Source organism: Dromaius novaehollandiae, chromosome 7 (genome assembly GCF_036370855.1).
Source record: "Dromaius novaehollandiae isolate bDroNov1 chromosome 7, bDroNov1.hap1, whole genome shotgun sequence".
NCBI lineage: Eukaryota > Metazoa > Chordata > Aves > Casuariiformes > Dromaiidae > Dromaius > Dromaius novaehollandiae.
Window position 1 is genome coordinate 7,612,106 of NC_088104.1, and position 22,505 is coordinate 7,634,610.

The 22,505-nt window shown below is 40.3% G+C and overlaps 1 protein-coding gene across 2 annotated transcripts in view; it reads right to left on the reverse strand.

The window, feature by feature from the left end:
* Nucleotides 1–22,505, reverse strand: part of THSD7B (thrombospondin type 1 domain containing 7B) — a 329,723-nt gene that overhangs the window by 182,499 nt on the left and 124,719 nt on the right. For both annotated transcript variants that reach the window (XM_026123469.2, XM_026123470.2), the window contains exons 5-8: nt 21,539–21,784; nt 15,084–15,253; nt 2,436–2,591; nt 593–790 (exon numbers count right to left, since the gene is read on the reverse strand). In XM_026123469.2, coding sequence (XP_025979254.2) covers nt 593–790; nt 2,436–2,591; nt 15,084–15,253; nt 21,539–21,784 — 770 coding nt within the window. The remainder of the gene's footprint in view (nt 1–592; nt 791–2,435; nt 2,592–15,083; nt 15,254–21,538; nt 21,785–22,505) is intronic.

Here is a 22,505-nt window from a genome sequence, read left to right on the forward strand (position 1 = left end):
CTGACAACACTGACCTTATCAAGAAATGAAACTTCTGGCTGAAGTTCAAACCATGTACAAGAATAAGCTCTTGCTGGTTGTTTGTAAACGTCATATAAAAATGTACTTATTCATTATTAACAAATTGTAAACTGAACACGCTGCAGGTCTCAAACTGCTGCCAAGTAAGTAAAGTATTACTCAGTACAATCATCTCATTTACATAACAACTAATTTTTGTATTAATTTTGGCAGCACAAATAAGCATTCCTCATCAGGATTTTGAAAGTGGGTTGTTAAAACAAGATAAGCATTTAAAATGCACTCCAAAAACTCAGGCTAGAAGAAGTGCAAAGGTCCAGATTAATTTTGTTAATGGTCATAGTGCTTCTGGCCTCAGAGGAAGCCCAGAAGACCAGAAGGCTCCAAGCAAAACCCCAGGTAGTATTAGCGCTACACTTTGGTGAACACCACAGTCAACTCCAAAATCTGGGGATTTCATAAAAATTCAGTGAAGATCTATGGAAAATAATCGCAATTGCTCTTCAACAAAGAAACATTTTGAAGGAAGGCACAAAAAATATGGGGCTTTTAAGATGATACGGTTACATACCTCTATTGTTCTTGCATACAGCTTTCAGGATGCGGTTTCCAAGCCCACATTTTCCATGGTCCGTCACACATATTCCTTCCGAAATGATCCACTCATAGCATACTGGGTCTTCACAAGGAATAGATTCAGTTAAATGTGGACAACCTGCCAGAGTGCCCACAGGATCTGCGATCACATGCCTATGTCTCATTCTAAAGCCTGGAAAAAGAGAAACTGAATTAACTTAAAAACTGCAAAAAAATATTCATACCAGTAACTTGCTAGCACGAGGACTATATAGGGCACGTAGAACTACAGGATATAAACACAAACCAGAATGCAACACTTGCAACTACTGAACTGATTGGGACGGTATTTGGCTGTATGTGCCTACAGTCTAGCATACAGAATCTAATGTTGGGTAAAGAATTCCAGAAGCACAAACTTTTCACATTTCTTTTCCTTCTCATTGACTTTACACATTTCCAAATACAGGAAATAGCAAAGCAGACAGATATTAAAGTAACAATAACATTAGAGGAAAAAGAAAAAGAGAAACATAAGAAATTGAAGATATAAAAGGCATCTACACTCTGCCAGGGAATCCACTAAAGAAAAGACTCATTTTGAGATACAGCAGAGCAGTTTACCAAGAAATTAGTATTCCACCTTATGAAGGGGTAAGGATTTGTGATACATAATGCATATCAGACCTCTTTGAAATGACATCCTATTAAATTGGTAGATTCAAAAGTAAAGTGGAAGAAAAAGGTTACAAAAATAATGAAAGAATTGATTACATAATCTACCTCCTTCTGAATAAAACCAAGTCATATTGCTATACAAAATGCAGAACTAAATGCAAGTGTCTTTCAACAAGTTTTGTTATGTAAATGACAAGAAATTAAAAAGGCAGAAGAAAATATGCAGTAACCATGAAACAGAAAACAAAATAAAAAATGAAGCATTTTAGAGAAAACAACAGACTAAACTTCATGATTCTCCAACCAGTAAAAAGAAATCATTCAAAACAACTTAAGAATGAAAAGATTTTGCAAACTTTTGCTTTAAAAAAAAAAGAAGCATTTTAATCTTTTTCAATTTGAAAAATTCTGACCAGTTCTAATCACTTAAGAAACTTGCATTGTTTTCTGAAAACATCGTAATTCCCAAATAATAATACTCATTGCCTGACACGTACTCCAATAACACCTTTTCAGCATATTTTTTAACTGAAGGAAAAGTTCTGCAATGAAGCTCAAAGTGTTGCAAGCAAAGAACATGTACTCTGGGCCATTAAGATCCAGGGGGTATTAAATAATATTTGCATGCTCTTATTCCAAGTATTTGAACAAAAAACAGAACAACAAGAACAGACTCTCAGGTCAGCCTAAACTACAGCCTGGCAGGGCCACACAACATATCTCAGGTCCGATTCTGACATTCTCTTACTTCCCTCCCATTTCCACTAAAATTCAAGGGGAATCCTATGGAATTCCCAAGGGGAATCAATGTTCTCCTGGAACACCCAGGTATCTGGCAAAGACTGGAAGGGACCACAGAGGAACAGCCAGGCAGTTCAGAGCTTTGCAGTTGCTACTTCAAGAAACCATCCCTTTGTACAAGTTCATACAGCACCTAAATCGGGCTGAAAATCTTACCCAATTTTTTCAAGAACTGCAAAAAACCTTCTAAAGGTAATATTTCACTCCCATATGCACATCTAAGAGCTTCATTCTATAGGAGATTAATTTAAAAAGAGATACATTGAGCTCCCAGTGTAAAATTTCACATCATTGCTTTTGCAATCTTAGCATAATATTACGTGCTGTAGATCACACAGTGCTGTAAGAGAAATCCTTACCTCGTCTTCCCTGGCGATCCTGGCAGTTTTCAGGAGCGCAGGGGCCCCACGCCGACCAGGAGGACACAGCGCACTCGGAGGGACACGGGACGCTGCACAGCTGGGAGGCAGCAGGGACAGGGCCCAGGCACAGCTTCCCATCAACAGGTCTAGTAACTAAGATGGGGGGAAAAAAAATGTGATTTTGTTCTGACCAATGCAGAGAGCTCCAGATTTTCCTGCTGGCATTAGTTTCCAAGAATGCACCATAATCCAATGCTTTTTTAGGGCCTTATCTCCCAGACGAAAAAAGTTAATCCTCCCTTCTGCAATTCACTTAAACTTTTGTCTGACTCCTCCATATTCAACAAGGCAGTTAAGGCTACGTGTGGTAGCAACCAGGTGCTTTAACAGTAAGTTCGGTGCCTGTTTTCCACTATGCCCGAGTAAGGGAAGGGAGCCTAATCCCCGCGCACCCGCAGACCTCGTCCCACGGCACTGGAGCGCGGGGGCATCAGAAGGGAACCCCCAAAGCTCACGCTGCTACGGGGCACCAGGTTCAGCTCCGTGCCAGATCCAAAACTTTGCCAAGCACCAACTGTGTTGATAAACTCGGAAAGCCAGTTCCCTTTGTATATCCATTTGTCATAAGAGATTTCTGCTTTCAATTTATTTCTCTCTCCTTTTAACTTTGGGGTGGGGGGAGAACAGCAAAAGAAGGAAGACAACTCTTAAGTCTGAGTCATTACATGATACTGCATTTTAATTACATTATGGGCTGAATTTGGCTGTCTCTTTAGATAAATCAATATCAAAGCAGTCTTTCAAAAGGCAAAGGCTTGTTCGAGTTTACTCTGCCATGGCATTACCAAGACTTCATTAATTTTTATAGCTACTGAATTTGCTTTATCCTCATTTTTAATGTCTACTTTTCTTTGCTTCCATGCATGGAACTGACTTGAAAAGGATTTTAAAAGTATGCCCAATATATTAGCAATCTTTTCTTTTTCTGATATTTTGCCATCTTCCTCAAAATGAGTCATTTAAAGAGAAACACAACTCCCCCCCGCCCAGGATCTCAGTGCTCAAAATCCTACTAAATTCTGATCTGCAAGTATTCAAGCTGAGACATAAGACTAGTATCAATGCCTATGATTCTGACTCCTCAGAATAACAGAATTAAATATTAACAGCTGAAATTCAATTCTGACCTGGAAGAGAACACGTTAGTAAAAAGACCATTTTCTGAACAATTTTTGAGACACCATATGGCCTTTGACACGATCATTTAGAGATCACAAGTCAGCATAAATGCAATTCACCTGAATGCTAATGTAAACAGACCTTTTCTACAGACTGTGTAAGTAAAGTGATGGACAGAATGAGATAAATATTAGAGTTTTAAAGATAAGAGTATTTATTTTACCAAGAAGCCTCATGCATCACTTAACCTGCCTTTCAGCATTAAGCTTTGCAAAACTGCAGAGTGTTTTCTGGAGAGCTCACTTGCAGAAATGAGAGAAACACATTTCAATGTAGAGTCAACTCAAAGAATCAAGCCCAGTCCCCCTCTGCTCTATCAAGGTTTCATTGTTAGCAACGTCCCTTTTCTCTGTATTAATTTAATAAAGAAAAATTAACTGTTTTATCACTAGATAAAATTTATCACTAGATAAAGGCGGTTGGTTCTCCAGCTCTGGATACTGAACGGCTACAACCAGTGGTGCCTGGAGTGCTTTAAATGAACTGCAGTTTGAGTAAAAGAAAAAAAAGGAAAGTCAACAACAAACAAGTTGAAGGGATGTGTTATTTTTGGTAGGCCAAGGAAGACTCCTCCTTGTTTTGGAGGAAATCTCTACCTTCCTTTCTCTGCTGGCCAGTCTCCAGCTCCTCTTTCGCCTTCGGGCTGACTCCTATTAAAGGCTTTTACTGGGAGCTCTTTTCCTCTTATGATTTCCCAGGACCAACAGCATACTTGTCGCTAGAGTAAGACTGCTTGTTTTCCCACCTCCCCAAGTAATTCTATATAGTCTATAAAGAAGCAGATTAGAAAATACATGGATTATTTTAATGAAATATCATAACACATTCTAGGCCTGTGCCAGTTTATACTCCCACTGCACTGACTACAATCCTCTGGTGAAAGCCTGAACGCCTTCAGAAACAAGAAAAGAACAAAAAGGAACAGGCTGCATTAATAAGCACGTACACAATATCATCATTTAAAAGAAATAGGTTGCTATAAAAAGCCACTATTTCCAACGAGAAACAGTGACCACATGGACCACAGCAGCTCTCTAGAAGAGTTTCCTGGCTTCATCAGCCTTTTGATAGGCAACTCCTATTTCCATCAGCTGATTTCCATCAGCTCTGTTTAAAAGCTTGATGTGACTTTTGTCAGAGCACCTGCTTCTGCTTAGTCGCCTTCAGGCTCATGACCATGCCTTCACTTTGTACTAGAAAGCTCAAGCGAGCAGGAAAGGAGGAGAGATATTGAAGCCGAGAGGAAGAACTGTTTTCACGCTCCTCTCTGGGCGCCCCGACTGTTCCCGTGCGGGGACACCATTCACGTCGGCACGACCCGCGGGGACGACCTCCCGGCTCGGCACGCCAACAGGCGCTGCGAGACAGGCACCCACATCGCACCGACACCATCGTGTCTTTCCACAAATGTCTGCGAATTTCTCCAGCGCAGCGCCCGAGTCTGGGGTGAACCGACTGTCCCTGATCCTGCACGCTGTGCTCTGAGCCCGGCCAGATGCTAGAAATCATTCCCTTCAGTCCTTCGGCCATCCATAGGACTTCTCAAGCTTTACCTTCTCTTTGACACACTTTTGCTTCTTTTTAGCTTCATCTCAACAGTCTCAATTTAATTTAGTTCCTTATAATAACGCGTGAGTCACATAATGTTCTTAAAAAGCAATATTCGTTCCCCACTGAATCTTCCTGACTACTGCTAGTCCTCATACTTTAATAAATATCTTTTTTCTATTAACTATACTGCGTCTTTTTCCATGAACCTTTTAAATGCCCAAACTCTCCCAAAAGGCACAGGGAGCCGGCACGGGGAGGCCCTGCTGCAAAGGTTCAGGCAACGCAGCTCAGGGCATGCCCACCATAAGCAGACAGAGCTGCTAGACCGTCTTTAAATACCGGACAGCCTTCTGATTTTGTGCAGTAATTGACTTTGTAACGGCATTTTCCTATATTCACATAGAAAGAGTGCTTTTTATGAGACTACTTGCTTTGGAAAAATATTAGTCTGTTTTTGGGGGGTAAAGAGGGAAGGGAAAAGTGGGAAGGGGAGGCAATATCTCTGATTCAAGTAGCAGTGTATTTATTTCACTTGTTCATATGTTTTAAAAGTCCTCTCTTCCCAATCTATAGACTAAACTTGAAAAAGCAATCAAGTACTAATGGGGGAGCCTCTGAAACATTGCACATTTCTATAGCTGTTATATTGAATCTATCCTTTATAAATGTGACTGCAGCTGTTCCCAGCACCAGTGTCTGCCTGAAGTTTGAATTTCACTATTTGCTGTTATTTTCAGGTTATTGGTACCAGCAGGAGATAATAAATTGGGTTCTAAAGTATCTTGTTTCCCTATATATTTTTACTGTGGTCCTGGGTACTGATTTGAAGGGAGACTGGAAGAAGTCGTCTGCTCTGATACAATTATTTGCATAATGTATTTTTAAGCCAATAAATAAATTACCTGTAAATACAGTCATATGTATTCATACTTGCAGGCACACATACCAATACTAAGTTAAAAAGCAATGATGGTCAGTCAGAGAGAGGATGTAAAGGACTCAATTTTGGTTGCATGATTCCTTTCAAATTTATTTTTTCCACTCTCCAGGAGGTAAATAACTCTTTCCTGGACCTTACCTTCATTTCCCCTTCAGAACAAAAAAAACCCCAAATACTTCTGATATTAACAGCCGTATGAGACATTTCTAAATATCTCTAACATATCTAGAATATAAGTGAAAAACATCAGGACTCTCTCTTCTACATGGACACTTGCTTTGTTTTAGTCAACATTCAAATCTCAAGGCAACAAATCCAGATATTTACCATATCTTTTGGCAAAACTATGTCAAATCAATTATTACCAGAGTTCAGGAAAGCAACAGCGTATCTTTGTAAATGTTATTACTGCCTGTGCCAGGACTTATGAACCAAAGACCCTTGGATCAATATGAAGTGAAATTACTTGAGAAAATCACAAGGGAGTGAATTGTGTTATAAAAACACCTACCTCTGTGTAACATAATAGGGATTAACCAGCACAACATTTGAAAGTAATTTCTTTAACCTGAAAGACTTGTTTTTAGAGCAAAAACAGAAGATTAGACAAAGGAGAACTGGTGAATGCAATTTAGCTAGCCTGCAAATGGCACCAATCCCAGCCCATCACACCACTCCATTAAAAAAGCCTAACGCACCCTACACCGGACGGAAAGGGGGGTTTATGCTTCTAAAAAAGAATCAATTAGTTTGGAAGCCACAAGGCACAAAGTTAAAGTCCTATTATCAATTAAAATCTATTTAATAGACAGGAAACAAAGTATGAATAGAAGGCTAATCACAGCATGAAAGAAGGTTAATAGCAGATTGCCAAGAGCGACAACAGTTTAACGTATTTCAAGAACAATAAAGTTGCTTGCAGCTTTAATAAAGTTGCATAGATTATCAGCACTTCAGTGAATAGAAAGTTTCCCTGTGTCCATAGGCTCTGTTGTACCACAGGATCCTGATCCCGTTGCGCCCTTCTCTTGTTTCGCTGCGGCAGAATTCATACAGATTATCAACGGAAAGAGCCAATCTGGCAAGCTTTCACCCCGAACCTGGTGCTTCCCCTGGGCACTCACCCAACTGACCAGACCACGGCGATAAAAGTTAAGTGTGTCCAGGAAAAAAGTGGAGGAAGGAGGGCTGCAGGGTGCTGATAAAGGCAATCGTGAGAAGGGAAAAGGGAGTCTGTGTGATGCTCACACCTTGCTCGCTGCTGTCTGGAAGAGACCATCAGATGCTGGAAATCCGTGGAGGCAGCAACAGACTGCCAGAGACGGCGAGAGAAGCCACAGAACAAAAAGGGAAGAAAAACCAAAGGTGAGGACATACTTTGTGAGAGCCTGGTATGAGTATGAACTTTGCCCCTCACTAAGGCAAGCGTCCACTCAACAGTCAGACCCATCAGTAAGTAAACGCATAACGTACAGATGTGCCCATGACACACAGCTGGCCAGCTAGGGCACGCTCATGGTATGGCAACACTCACTCGGATCCAGAAAGCGGCAGAGCGGGAGCCACACACCGCTGTCCCCGAGGGCATAAGCTTGGCTTTAGCTCTAATGCATCCTGCTCCAGAACCAGCCCCGCCGGCGCCGGCTTCGGCATCCCCTCGCAGTGCCCAGCCCGGGGGCAGCCGCGCGCAAATCCTCGTGCTCTTCCATCCGCGTGAACCGAATGCAATCCCATCCGTATTGTTCGAGCACGGCGCGGCTCACCTTCCTCGTGGTAACAGCTGGCAAAGTTACTCCAAACAAATCATCACGGTTTTGAATAAAATTAATCTAATTCCTGTGGCAGGAAATAACTACAAATTACAAATGCTTTTAACTTTTCCAATTTCCAAGATAAAGACCTGAACTGAAACGTAGTATCTCATGTGAACTGATGGGATACCATGTGAACTGCAGCATACCAGAGTGAGCTATATAAATAAATGTATTCCCGACAAGATAAATATTTCATGGTCCTATCAAATAGCTTGTTGACAAAAAAAAGGCATATTCTTTTAAAGGCCCTTTCAGAAGGCACATTTTTTCACTGTCACAGTCTTTTGTATGTATTCTTTTCACTTCACTTTAATTAGTTTCTAGACATGAAAGAACACAAAATATTGTACCTCTAAAATACACAGGCTGCATTTCCATAATGGATTTGAACTCAAATTTTTGAAACGCACATTTAAACAAAACTGTCGAGCACCCCAAAGAACTGAATAAAATTATTTGCTGTCTTGCTTCTAAAGGGTTCCCCTGAATAAGCCAGCTGTTATATATTTATTTTTCCATTATGTGACTTTAATCTTGTAAATTCTGCTCAGTGTTTGGTGAGCTTACAGATCAATAACTCGGCATCCCAGCAATATAAATCTGATGCAGGCTTGCTGGAATATATTTTGCACTTCAGAGGTATGTTTTTCATCTTTTCCAGCCAGTTGGGCCATACTGACAATAAATAACTAGCTTGGGGCAAGGGAGATGCTTGGGCATTTTGGTTTAGTTTGGGGAGAAGCGGGGTTCCCCCTGAGAACATGGTTTCAGTGAATTCGATCAACTAATCTACATGCTGGATTATCCTATTGCTGTATCACCAGTCAGCCAAACAAAACTTTTCTCATGCCATTGCTGACCCTCAGTTATCTTTCCCCTACGGTCATAGTCAAGTTTTCTTATGACTAACACTTTCTAACCTATTCCTTTTAAATTTTCATAAGCCAGACAAGGACATCAGGCTTTAAGCATCAAAGTCCCTAAATTCTAATTTCCTTAGAGAAAATCAATCTTTTCATTCCTGCAGCTTCACCAGCACAGAGGCATAAATTTGAAAAACAGTGCTCATTTAATATAGGGCAGGGCTCGCACTCAGTCAAACAGCGCGTACCCGGCAGCCAACTGCTACAGACGGCTTATCTGCAACAACCCAGTCCTTTCCCAAAAGATATGCAAGATGGTAACAGTCCTAAACGTTAACAGTCTGCACAACCAACTTACTGTTTCTGAGGAGCCGGAACTGGTGGCTCGCACGACAGCTAGCGCTCCAAGGACACGACGGCACCTTGTGCAAACAGCACCCTTCCCTGACGTCTTTCACTTCCTGAAACTACTTCCATAGTTTCTTGAAGAGATGCCACATTGCCAATTGGACACGTTAATCCCCCAGAAGGCATGCATGGGAAGATCAAGATTCAGAGCAGAACAAGGAACTTGCAGAAGAAGATGGCATCCTCATCAAGAAATGGAGCGTACCGAACAGAGAAGGTAAAAATGCATATTTTAAGGCTAAAAAAAGAAAAGGCCAGAAATAAACAGATGAGAAGAAATCCATAGCAAAGCAGGAAGCGAAAGAAGGGAGTCCTCAAATATATCTTGGAGCAACTCCAAAGAGGCACTGAATTATGGAAAATAAAACACATTGCCTAAACATCTCCCATATGGAATTAAGAACAGTCCAAAAATTTTGCTCACCAGGTAAGAAGGGATTAGACATTTCTGCCCATCAGAAGTAGGGAGAAAGTTCAACATTTTGTGGAAAAGAGGAAAGGAAAAAGGGAACCCATATCCTTGGAAAGCCATTCAAGGAGGACTTGGTAATCATCAGAGTTAGAAGGAGGGAGTAGAGGAATGCTTTCTGACTGCTTTGGGATACCACTAACGTAAGACAAAAATACACAAGGCAACACACAAGGATGGATCAAAAAGTAGTATTATTAATACCAAAAAGTTACTTGAACATTTACCAAGTCTTGAACTTTAAAGGGACTAAAAGACTTTTAACCAACATACTTTGTTGTTACAGATGGTGGCACACTGTACTTTATGAAAAATTGGATCTAAGATGAACTGGATGGAATCCTAAAAACAAAACAAAACAAACAGAAGGCTATAAGCTGGTGATCTATAGTGGGATGAGTAAGCCAAGAAATTAAGTCTATCAACAGTTGACAGGCTGCGTAATTCTTAAAGGAAAGAGGAATTAAAATGTAATTAAAAAAAGACTTTTGCAAGAAACACTTTACCAAGGTAACAATAAAAGCTATCTAAGAATAAATAAGGCACAACTACTCCATTGCTCCCAAAAATGGCAAAAGTCATTAATTAGATAAATCTGTTTCTTTTGTCTTAAAATACAGCATGAGGAATATGGAAAGAAGATACACTCAATTCAAAAATCACCTAAAGAGAAATTACCCCTATACATTTTAAGCAGGGTCAAGTCTCTTTTCTACGGTTTGCTAGGAATTTTAATATGTTTTGTTATGGAGAAGTATCATATTTTGTTGGGGGATTTCAAGCAAACCATAATTCAGCCATCGATGGGTTAAGAGGGATGAGAATTGCATAAGCAGGAACATTTGAAGAGCTATTAACATTTAGAAAAAAAGAATCTGAATAATATTTGGATAATGAAGGGCCTATATTTAAGGATTAGGCTCATTATTCTAGAATGATATTTTTCATGTTTTTAATATTAAGGGAAATGGAGTTACCTCAGTATCTGGAGGAGCGATCAGCTACTCTGATCATGCACTGACATATCTGGTATTAAAATCCAAGAACAAATAAACAAATATGGAGACTGATATGATGGAGACAAATATTAAGCAAACAAATATTAAGCAAATTTCTAGAACTTCTTACAGGTATGAGAATTAAATGTGGATTTTCAGGTGGAAAATAACAAAGATTAAGAATATCGGAAAATGCACTGAGTTGTTGGCGAGGTGGTAATATAAGATAAATTTTATTAGCAAAGTTTACTATGCTGGGAAAACAATAACGTCTCAAGGAAGAACATCATTTCACAAAGGTCTTTTCAGTCCTATAATTAAAACTTAAGCAGACAGGCTCCAATAACTTTATAAGAAAATTCTGAAGTGAGAGGTAAATTGGAACTCATTCAAAGAAGTAAAAAAGAAAAAATGTCAAGATATATAAAGCACAAACCTTATGAAAGAATGACAGGGCAGGCACATCCCTAGTTAGAAAGCTACAGAAAAGATGGAGAAAATGGCAATCCTAGTCACTAGAGACAGCAAGGGACGACCAGTAACTAGTTCAGATAAGAAAGACGACACTTCTGGAGAACTGTATAAAGAATGCTATCCCCTAGACTACAGATAAAGAGTTATAATCTCTAGAAATATCCCAAAAGCAAAATTTAATTAAAAAACAAAAGGATATTCCCTGGCTTCCAAAACAAAAGGCAAAAATTCCTGAAGAAGATTACATGTAGGCACTTCATATGTTCTTTAACAATTTGAACACAAACACAGACACAATCCCTAGACTCTAAAAGAATTTTAATTCCTGTATTAGTGGACTTTTTTAATGCAATTGTGTAAGGAAGCAAGGACAGTTGTATCTCTGAATGAGGAGGGAGACTGCATAAACAGATCACCATATGATATTCTTCCATACCTCTACCAAATGTATATTTTTTTTTCAGTACACTGGGGATTTTGAATTAGTGATGTTCATCCACATTACTCAAATTTTTGTGGGAAAATTATTTGAATAATTATCTAAAATTATTACATTTCAGATAATATTTATAAAATCGCCACTCTCCAAATCTTCTCTTGCTCCAGAAAAAAACCCTTATAGAAGAGGGATGAAATATAAGTATTCTATGTTAGCATATAAGTATTCTATGTTAACAGCATCCAGCTTTGAAAGTAAGCTGAGGATCTGCGTTTCTGCTTTGTTTCGAAGTCTATTTCTACAGGTTTCTCTAGGTTTGGGACTTCTGGGCACAGGGATCAGGGAGCATCCTCGGATGATGGGAAAACAGGACAGACCAGGGCTGTAATGCAGGATCGCTCACTATACATATTCTATGCTGCTTTTTGTGCAAAACTTGTTTCCTCTTTAAAAGCAACATCATTTCAAACACATTTGCTGCTTCTATCTCTGGATATTAAATGAATGACGATAAATCAAGTGTTAGATGAATACCTTTCTGTGAAAATTAAGCCTTATAAATTTAAATGGTTTAAAAATTTCAATGAGATGCTTAAAGAAAAAGCATAAGGACCTTTTTAAACCTAATTATGTAAAATTAACAAGAGCCTTACAGCTGAATAGCAATGTAGATTCCTTGGGTGGACAGAATAGCATGAATACCATGAAATTCTAGCAGTGTAGTCTCAAAACCCAGGTTTCTATACATAGGCTTATCCATATATACAGAGTTACAGATATCTGATTCACACAACACTTTAAACACTTACCACGCATTCCTCTTCAGCTTGATCTAAACATATGGAAGAGTGTCTGAACACAACAATATTATAAAGGACTTCAAAGATTGGAAGACAACGATTCACAGATGTGGAGGCAGAAAGTCTCCGAACAGCAGATCATAAACGCAGCTGAAGCTGGTATGGGAAAATTACTTCAAATTTTTATCAATATGAAACGAGAATAGTACAAAAATGGTTTCTTAGGTTAATGTCCAATAGAAAAACAACTTAAGACTTTTTTTTAATTCACCTGGTCATTCAGACCACATTGCACTCTTATGATAAGTATGAAAAGTTCCTCCCGCCTCTCACCCATGTTATAAGTATGGAATTCCTCCTTAACGCCTAAAGCAATAACTAACTAGACTTGGGTCACGCAAGGATGTCTTAGGTCACCTCTTTGCAGGGGGAAAGATATGAAATCTTATCAATACATTTCTGAAATAATACCAGGATGAAAGTTGTTCATTTCCGGTATTTTCAATTCGGAATTCTACAAATCAAAAATAGAAAGATTTCAAGTAGACTTAACCTTCTGAATAACTGACATATGGGGACTCAAGAAAATAGGGGCTCAATTCTAAATATATACATTTTAATAAAAGAACAAATAGATGAGAAAACTGATCAAATGAAAGAATGAGAGAGATATCCCACAGGGATAAAAGAGCTTGGAGCAATATATATAAATACTTCACAGATGGTACCTGTTTCCAAGAACAATTCGATACACAGTATTCAAGAATGCTGCTGGAGAGACCATGGGACAAAATCTTCTTTTACATATGTCATTGTGCTTAAGTCTAAATTCTCAATGGAAGTATATCCACTGTGGTGGATAGTAATACCCTGTTAGACTCTGCTTACTGAATGATCCTTTTAAGGACATCGAGATGAAGAAAGAAAAACTAATGTATTTTCATTAGTAGCTATCAGACTCCACAGTGGCTTAAACACAGAAGGATTAACTTCCCCATCTTCTCCCCAGCACTGAAAAAATGGTAAAATAAAATGTGAGATACCCCAGTGATGAATAAAACTATTCTATCATTTCAGACTACCAAAAAAAGAGGCAAAAGAAGCTGTCATTCCTTGTTTATTCAAAGAACAAAAATTGACCAGCCAGTAAATGAGAGACATTGAATATTACTGGATGGTAGAGAAGGACATTAGGTTTTTTCTCTTTGTATTTGTGTCTTATTATGTTGTTGGTAGATGTGGTTCTCACTTTCTAAGGTCTACTGCAAATTAGCAGTATTGCGTTGGTACAGTGGGAATAATTTATACCTTGTGCAATTGCTGTGCCTATTTTCTTAGTTGCTCATAATTTTTATTTGTTCTTAAAAAAGAAACCATTAGAACTTATTTCTTTCTGGTGAGTAAAGGGTTTGCAATTTTTAAGTTGTACTGAACTTTGAACAAAAGAAAAATCTACAGGTGACCACACACTGAACATATAGCACAAATTCTATTTCCAATTATGTTGGTCTAAGAATTTCAGATACCGGTTTCCCAGAGTAACTCACAATACTAAATAAAGATTAAAAGAATGTGAATGAAGTCAGACAGTTAAAGCTTACTGCCCACCAATCTACCCCACACTGGTTGCATGGATCACAGAGTGGGCTGGAAGGATGAAGACAGTTGAGAAATGCTAGTCTCCTGTCGCCAGGAGAAGACTTTTCTTACTTGGAAAGGCACGTACATCGCTTGCTTATGCAGAACAATGGAGTCTTTTTCATGTTAGGAGAGCAAGGTAGCACCAGATGTTTGTAACAGGTGAAGCAGCAACTATGTACCGGCTGAACAGAGATTAAAATAGGTCTGGTTTTCTATAATCTTAGTGTCTGTGCAGGATGCTAGGACACACAGGGTGCCCAAGGAAACATTTGCTTTGGCTTTGTAAGCAAATAAATCTAAGGGATGATGTTGTGCTCTTATTATCTTACCATCTCCGCTTAAAAGCATATTCTGCAGGAGCACTACATACAGTAAATAAAATAGACTAAGATGAATTATTCATCATGCATCTGTATCTACTCATTATTCTTCTAAAAGGAAAATAACTCACTTCCAGAGTCCAAAAACTGTCTGTCTGCTCAGAAGTTGTGACAATATTATTTTGGCTTTCCCCTTCAAATCACAAGAAAGATTGTGTATCAATTTGAAGCAGAGGCTAAAGCCATACCGGAATGGAGTGTGACATCTTATTTTTCACTCTAAACCAGGACTAAAAATACAGATAAATGGATTCAGCTATCAGGGGGCTGGGCTACCTGATATATGAGACGGGAAGGAAACTCAATTACAAGGAGGACTGGTAAACGAAATCTAGCTCCTTCTCCCTCCTCCAAAACCCCCCACACGAACACACCTACAGAATTGGCAGGAGCTCACCCCTAGAAAGCTTTGGCTCCTGGTGGTCCCAGGGCAAGCAAGGAACCTGCACAGAGCCACGCAACCCTCCTGCTCCTTCGGGCACCCAGAAACACCCTCATCGGCGACCACTGCTACAACGATGGCATCGGCTAGCCTAAGCCGCCTCAAGACCGCATGTTACAGTATTTTTTTGCTTCTCTTAATCACAGGTGTTTGTGCCAGGCATTTCAGAATGACTCTGAGCACGTACCTTCCTTCAGCTTGTGCATCCCAAATTCCAAGGCGATCTGGACACAGTATACCTCCCGCATCTGTATGCCGCCTCCGCAGAGGGCTACGTGCTTGCGGTGTCGAGGGTCCTGCTGGTCAAGGAGGGGAGACACTTGGCAAGTTCTCCATTCCGAAGTCCTCCATGAAAACCTTGGGAAGTAAAAGCAAATCAGTAAAACAAGAGCTTTTGAAAAGACAACATGTGAGGGAGTGGTAGCTTGTGAGATGACAAAACTGGAGTTCTTCAGAACACAAATCGCTTTATTCTTTGCAGTAACACTTCCCTGTTCGAAACGCAGACTGTCTGGAAACACGTTAAATATTAAATTTGTGACTGTTAAATATTTGTCACTCGTTAGTAATACTTGTAAAACTTTGCACATAGTACTAATCTCCAAAGCATCCTAAAACACTAAATCATCCTGACAACACCTTTTGAGGAGGGTGCAAAAAAAGGAACAAAGATTAAGAGGTTTGATTAAGTGTGAAAACTAATTCTCTACCCTGTGCTCAAAATACTAAACCACCTCTCTCGGCCAATAACTAAACATCTCACTCTGAAATGCACTTAACAGCTAAAACCCTGCATACATTAAAGGAGTTCCAAGCACTGGGTAGTTTTTCTATAGGCGACAGCTTTATGAAGACCCAGGATACTACTAATTCTTTCATTTAGTTCTCACATTTTTCTTTCTAGAAGTTGTGATATATAGCAAGATCTAGCAAAAAATAATTTTGTTCTATATTCAGCTCAACCCGAAAGAAGATAAGTGGTTTTCATGAAAGGATAACGTTCTTGGGCACAAATACATGAATGCTACATAAACAATTGTCATTGGTATATCTTGGCTTAAGTGCCAGGAAGAACACACTAAAACTATAAGGAAAATAATATTGTGTAACCAGGAAATGGAAAACTGTCATGTCTCGAAATGGAGCACGTATTTCTAATACAGCAGTTTTCACAGATATAATTCATTTTGATTAACAGGTCACAGTATCAGTCCAGGAAATAAGAGCATGAAGTCTTCCTTCAGCTTCCTGACTTCAAATCTTAGGAAACATTGTTTTTGTCAACCAATCACTTCACATTTCTGCTGCCTTATATCTTTGCTTTTCTATATTCCATAGTTTACTCTTTCCATACAGTTTTTATTGTTTTAGTATGTGCAAAATAATTTCCTTCTTTCCTCAAAACAAATGCCCTGTCCTCTTACATCGGTTCCACAGGTTGTTAAAAAGCTGTATGTTTGCTGGCTTGATGACTGATCTCTGTAAGCTCAAGCACAGCTGGATAAAACTATGGAAAAAGACTTCCATCTTGTAACTCTGTGCATTCTCCATAGCAAATATCTGTTGCCTGACTACAGGACTACAGCTACTGCAAAGAAAAATGCATCTCAAAACTATATGAAAAAAAAAAACTACATTAGTTTGCCTGAGCACATATCAATGTTCACCTAACATCTTATGTTGCAAATATAGGCATAAGAATGATTTCTAGCCACAAATGCTTATGAATTTTGTTACATACTCATAGAAAATGTTTGTGAATACTGCCAATTACTTTTAATTTACAGGTACTTTTCAGATGAGCTGTCATGCTCTCTTAAATAATACACAGTACCATGTGCAAATTTGGATACACTCACAGGGTTTATTACCAGCAGAGAAAATACACTTTTTACATGAGAAGCATGAAATAATTGAACTCCCACAACATATAAAGCACAGCCACGAATTCTTTCTTCTGCGGAACTCCTTATCACATGTTTTGATGCTTTCTGGTTCTCCAGAAGGCAAAGAAAGCTGCTCCTCCTCAAGCATTAGATGAACAAAATTCCTCCTCCACAGCCCTTTAGGACATCGTACTTTTCCGGTCTATATTTTCAAAACTAGAAGGCTAAATATAGAGCACATACATCTTTCCTCAGTCATGGAAATACTTGTTTCAGGGAAGTATTTCTTAAAACAATAATTGACTAAGGAAAAATTCATTATCAATATCTAGCTTAGGTAGTCAGCTGTGAATTCTGGACCCTAAAGACTCATTTTTGAAGGTGTGAGCACCTGCTTCTTCTATTCGGCGTGAACCGTGGGAGTTAACACCTATGAAAATTAGGCCATCAGTGATTAAAATTATGCAAAGTAACTAAATCTGAGCTCAGAGATAATTAAACCTGATCAGCCTCTGAATCTAAAAAAATCCCTTTAGATGTCTTCACAGAGTAAGTGGGTACTCTGCGACACTGCCGCAGAGCAATACTTAATGCACAGCTCTCAGGTGCCGGAGTCGGTGCCTGCTCCTCGGTGGGCAGCTCTACAGCCCAAGTCCGTACCAACCCGTGCTGCCCGCTCCCAGCTGGACTTGCCCTCAACTGCGTGGAGTTTCAAAAAACCCAAATTCTGGTCATAAGTATTAGCTGCTTAAAACATGCACATTTTCATGGTCTTTAACAAGCAACTACACTAGAAACGTATCTGACATATCGTTATCCCACCGAGGGCAAAACCGAGGGCAAGATCTTAGCGGGAGGAAAAAGTGATCTCAGACACTGTTTTGCAGCAGAATTTTTGTAGGTTTTTAAGCAGAGTAGCTCATATTTCCTATTACTTTGCCCATCCATGAGCTATCATAAAGACAGTTAACATTACTGACTGCATAATCTCTGTTTAATTTTAATCAGCAGCTTGTTAATAGTAATTAGTGAAGAACAGAGATCAGTGGCTGGCAAATGCCTGTTTCTTTCCAACTTCAGTGGCCTTAAGCCAGTATTCACAAACGATTAGCAACATCCACAGCGGTTTTACCGCCTGACTGTGATTTCTCCAATTGAATGAAGATGATCAAAGCCACCAACACAACTTTGGATAGTCTGCACGTGAGGACATCACCCATCTTCCTGGATCACACTGGAGAAGGTGTGGAACCGCAAGTCTTAGAGACGGGGGACTACAAAGCCATATCCCCGAGGAGGAGGCCGACCGAACAGGAACTGAAGGCAAAACCTAAAACCCCTGACCTCCCTGGAGATGTACATCAGCATTAAGACAGGGGCCACACCATTCAGAAACCTCATTTGCTTTCCCTAGAGGACGACGAGCACAACAATTCAGGAAGTGAAAAGGACATTATACATTTGGATCATCAGAGATGGTCAGGTTCAGTTCATGTTTGCAATCCCTATGGAAAAACATGTGGCTGATGACAATTTTCAGGCCAATAGATTTAACATCTCATTTATCAATATTAGATTATCTGACTACCAAGATTAGATTATTTGACCCAAAACTCAATATAGTCCTAGCTGTGACCCAGGTTCATCTACAGACTGCCTTCAAGAGCTAAAAAGTCAAGAAGCCTTCAAGAGCTAAAACCTGCACAACAGCCACACGAGAAATGCCCAGCCTTACGCTGAAGAAGCAAGGTTTCACGGTGGCTGCTTCCTTACCTGAGGGGAGCGAAGGAGGCTGAGGTCCTTGCTGCGTGCCCAGGGCCCAGCAGGGAAGCCATATGGCCCCAGTATCATAAACACTGTCTTTAAGCTCGCTACAGCTCACAGGACGGTGAGCGGTGATGCTACGGCTCTCAGAGTGCAACACTAGCAGCTCAGCTATGTGATTCAGTGCATCTCCTTTAAAGTCTTCCCTGCACACTAATGCCCTACCTTTAATTAGGGCACATAACGGGGCTCATTTACAAAGTGATACCATCACATGCATATCTCAGCAGTAACCACAAGCCTTCTGTAAAAATCAGATCTTAAAAACTTTCTCATTTTCCACCATTTAGCTTCTGAAAAGCTTCGAATTTCCAACAAAGCAAAGGTTTTTTTTCTAAATCCTTGTCTTGTAACATAGCAACCACAACCAAAATGGAAGATTTAAACACACGATCATAATTCTGGAAAATCTATCTATTCCCACTGAACATGAAAGCTGCACATCAGGATAAAATGATATAATACATTGTTTTTAAAATGATGACTCAGTGAGAGCTATGCAAGAAATTAGTGCTCAGTATCTTTCTAATGTATAGAAACCTCTTGGTCTCCTCAGTCTATAGGACTTAGAGCAACTTCCTGGAAACTGGGAAAGTAAGAAAGATACCTACCTTAAAGATTTTAAGATTAACCTGATTAGCCAGAAAGAAAGAAAGACAGGCTTATGTTGAGACCTCACTAATGAAAGAGTAATCCTTTATTTTCTGATACTGAGTTTCCTTAAATTCATTTTCTTCTTATAAGAGGAAAAAAGAAAACTGTCTGGTAAACCTCAGCAAAGCAACAGATGAGGTATGTATGACTCAAGGGGAGAAAAGTATGATGTTTCTGGGTGTTACACTGTAAAAAGGATGTGCTCAAATAAGAACAGGAGTACCAAGGGCTTCCTGTGCTATGTCACAAGGATTAACACTACAGTCTTCTGCGGCTGTAAGCCACTGCTTTCCAAGCTGCACTACTTCTACTATCTCAGTCACCAATCCCCAAGCACCAGGCTGTAGCCTCTAATATGCACAGATAACATCCTTTACTGGCTGCTGATACATAAATAACATATTCAGAAACGTCTGCCTTCTGTTCATTAATACAAAATCCCTCTGGCCCACGGAGCGCGAGGTCGGGTACGCCCACTAAACACACTGCAGCATCACAGCTTTTCACCTCCTGCCTCTTCCTGCAGCACTGAGTGGCTAAATTAAAAGTTTACTTCCTAGGCAACTATTGTAAAATTCTCTTTGAAAGCTATGCAGTGAGCAAAATTCATAGTCCATCACCTGCATTTTCAAATAGTAAAACCCTAGAAATAACAAAATACGGCAGACAGTCTGAAACACTGTTGGTTCAAGGGCTCTTAGTTAACCTGTACATCTAATGTTACTGTTCTGGGCTAGTTCATCAGACAGTTTACCCCAGTTCACACAGACTCCTTGCTGCAAAGACTGAAAGGCATGGCAGGGTGAGAAAGGTTTAAGAGTTTGTACGCTCATGAAGACTGTGGCAAAGCAATGCTATACTGACAGAATAACAGGCTTCCGCCTATACCAGGAGTGGCACCACGACAAAACCATCAGCGGTATGCAGATCCTCACCTTGGGGGCTCTGCTGGCTCCACACCAAGCCCTTATGATCATTCACACTTTAATTCACTGCAGGATCCAAAAAGAGAAAAAGCTGAGAAACTAGGGACAGACATGTGTCTGCTCCCTGCCTGATTACCCAGGAGCCAGCACACCCCAATCAGGTGTCACCTGCAGCCACCCTCCCGCACAGGGGACAAAATCAGCGAGACAATCTCGCAGCCTATTGTCTTTCAAATTGATATGCATTTGGGCAGGAGCAAAAATCACGCTGTAAGAGCTTTTTCATAGGAAATAATCAAGCAACAGAATTTTTTTTTCTTTACTTCCTCTCTTCTGCTAGCAGGGTGCACAAAAATGATCAGCATTTGATTTTGAATGAACTCCACAATACAGTGACACTTCCACAGGTTATGCCTTTCTAAGGAATGTATCTTGCAAGGGCGTTAGCAAAGGTTTTGGCAGTACCTAGCAAAGCTCCAGAAATTCATGACTTGATCGTTGCATAGTCCTTCTATTAAACACATGCATGCACAGACAGTGAGATTTGTCTACACATACATTAAATTTTATCAGTCTTGAAGCATTTTACAGTCAATCCCAGAACATTTCACATGAAAAATTAAGCAATGTTTTATCTTCTTTGCAAAGCAAATGAGGCCCTCTCTACGTTAGCCTGACCAAGCATAATGGCATGGATTTGCAGACAGAAAGGAAATTAGATCCTCACCCTCCACCAGAGCCAAAATTGAGGTAAACCAAGCAAGCACTCAGGGACGGCAAAGTCTTCTTCATTTTAAGAAGTGCCTGGAAAGGAGCTGAGTAAAGACTGGTCTGTTACCTCTGATCAGCTCCCATTTTCCTCAAGGAGGACTGAATTTTTTTTATGGGGAGATGAAGGGGAAACATTAAGGAAAGATTATGTTTTCAAAGCCAGTGAAAGTACAGCTATGGAGACCTGCCCAGCCTCTGCGCAGCTGAGGAAATTCTGTTGAAGAGCAATCGGTGTGAAAGCTCTTTCAAAAACCCAGAGCATCTACCCTCAAATTTTAAAATATGAAAATACAAACTCATTAGCAGCATCTGTAATTTAAACTGATTTCTATATAAAACTGTAATCATTGTTGCTAGAAGAACAATAATAGCAACAATGACAAGAACATTATTAAGAATAACTAATACCACTGATAATAGTTAACAATTACCAAATCAGTGATTTCGTAGACACAGAAAGAACTGGATGCGACATGTGCACATACATACACACACTGCCAGTCAGCTGTGCTTGGCACAAGGCAGTCATCAAACAGGAGCTGCTCTGCTCCAGAAGACTTTGGTGAAAGCCCTCACACTACCTGGGGCAAGGCTGCGGCTGCTCTCCTGCGCTGCACGCTTCCTTCTCCTCCAGCTCGGGGCAGCCCTTGCCGGCCCCCAGGGCGATGCTCTTCACGCTGCGGCGCCTGCTCCGGAAACCCGGGGAGAGGTCTCCGGCGCGACAGGTCCTCGAGCAGGCGCTCCACGCGGACCACGCCGACGTCTCGCAGTCCTTCGCAACGACACACGACCGCAAGGTCACAGGGATGGCTTCTTGCACGCAAAGGCTGCGATAAGAAAACAGAACAGCTGAGGAGGTCTTGCTGACCAGATATTAATTTTTCAACCCAAACCCGCAAACACCCTGTCAGGGTCTGGTCTCACTCACACTAGAGGAAACTGAGGATCGCTTTGGGTAAGCCAGAAGAACTGCATCAATATCAACACAATCAAAGTAAGAGGAGCTGTAATACACTGAATATACTACATTTTCAGAAAGTTTTGGGTGCAATTTTGCATGCCGAGTACTTTCCAAATAATATGTGTGATTCACCTCAAGTTAAAAGGGACACAAAAGCAGTATGCATGCACCCGCGCGTGAGAAGAATCAGAATTTCATAGTTTATCCAGCACCGAAAAAAAAGCAAGAGCCCAGAAGAGCTGCTGTCACTGGTGTCAGCTCTCATCGCCCTACGCGTTGGGCTGTATATGCCCGGGCCCGCGAGGCCGGGTGTCCCAGCACTGCCTGCTGAGCAGCTCCGCTCCACCGAGAAAGGAAGAGGTCAACATCCCCAACCGAGGCCTGCAGCTACGCGTTTCTGAAGATCACAAAAAGAAACGGAGTCATGCACCAACAAAAAATGCATTGGTTACGTCTGGCTTTGCATTCTGCTATCGAACAAATGCAATCAGAGAAGGTCACAGTGTTTTCAGACCTAACAAACCATGGAAGAGCCTGGAGGGCTGCAACCGTGCTTGTATCCTTGGCCTCAGGTCTCCCTGCTTACA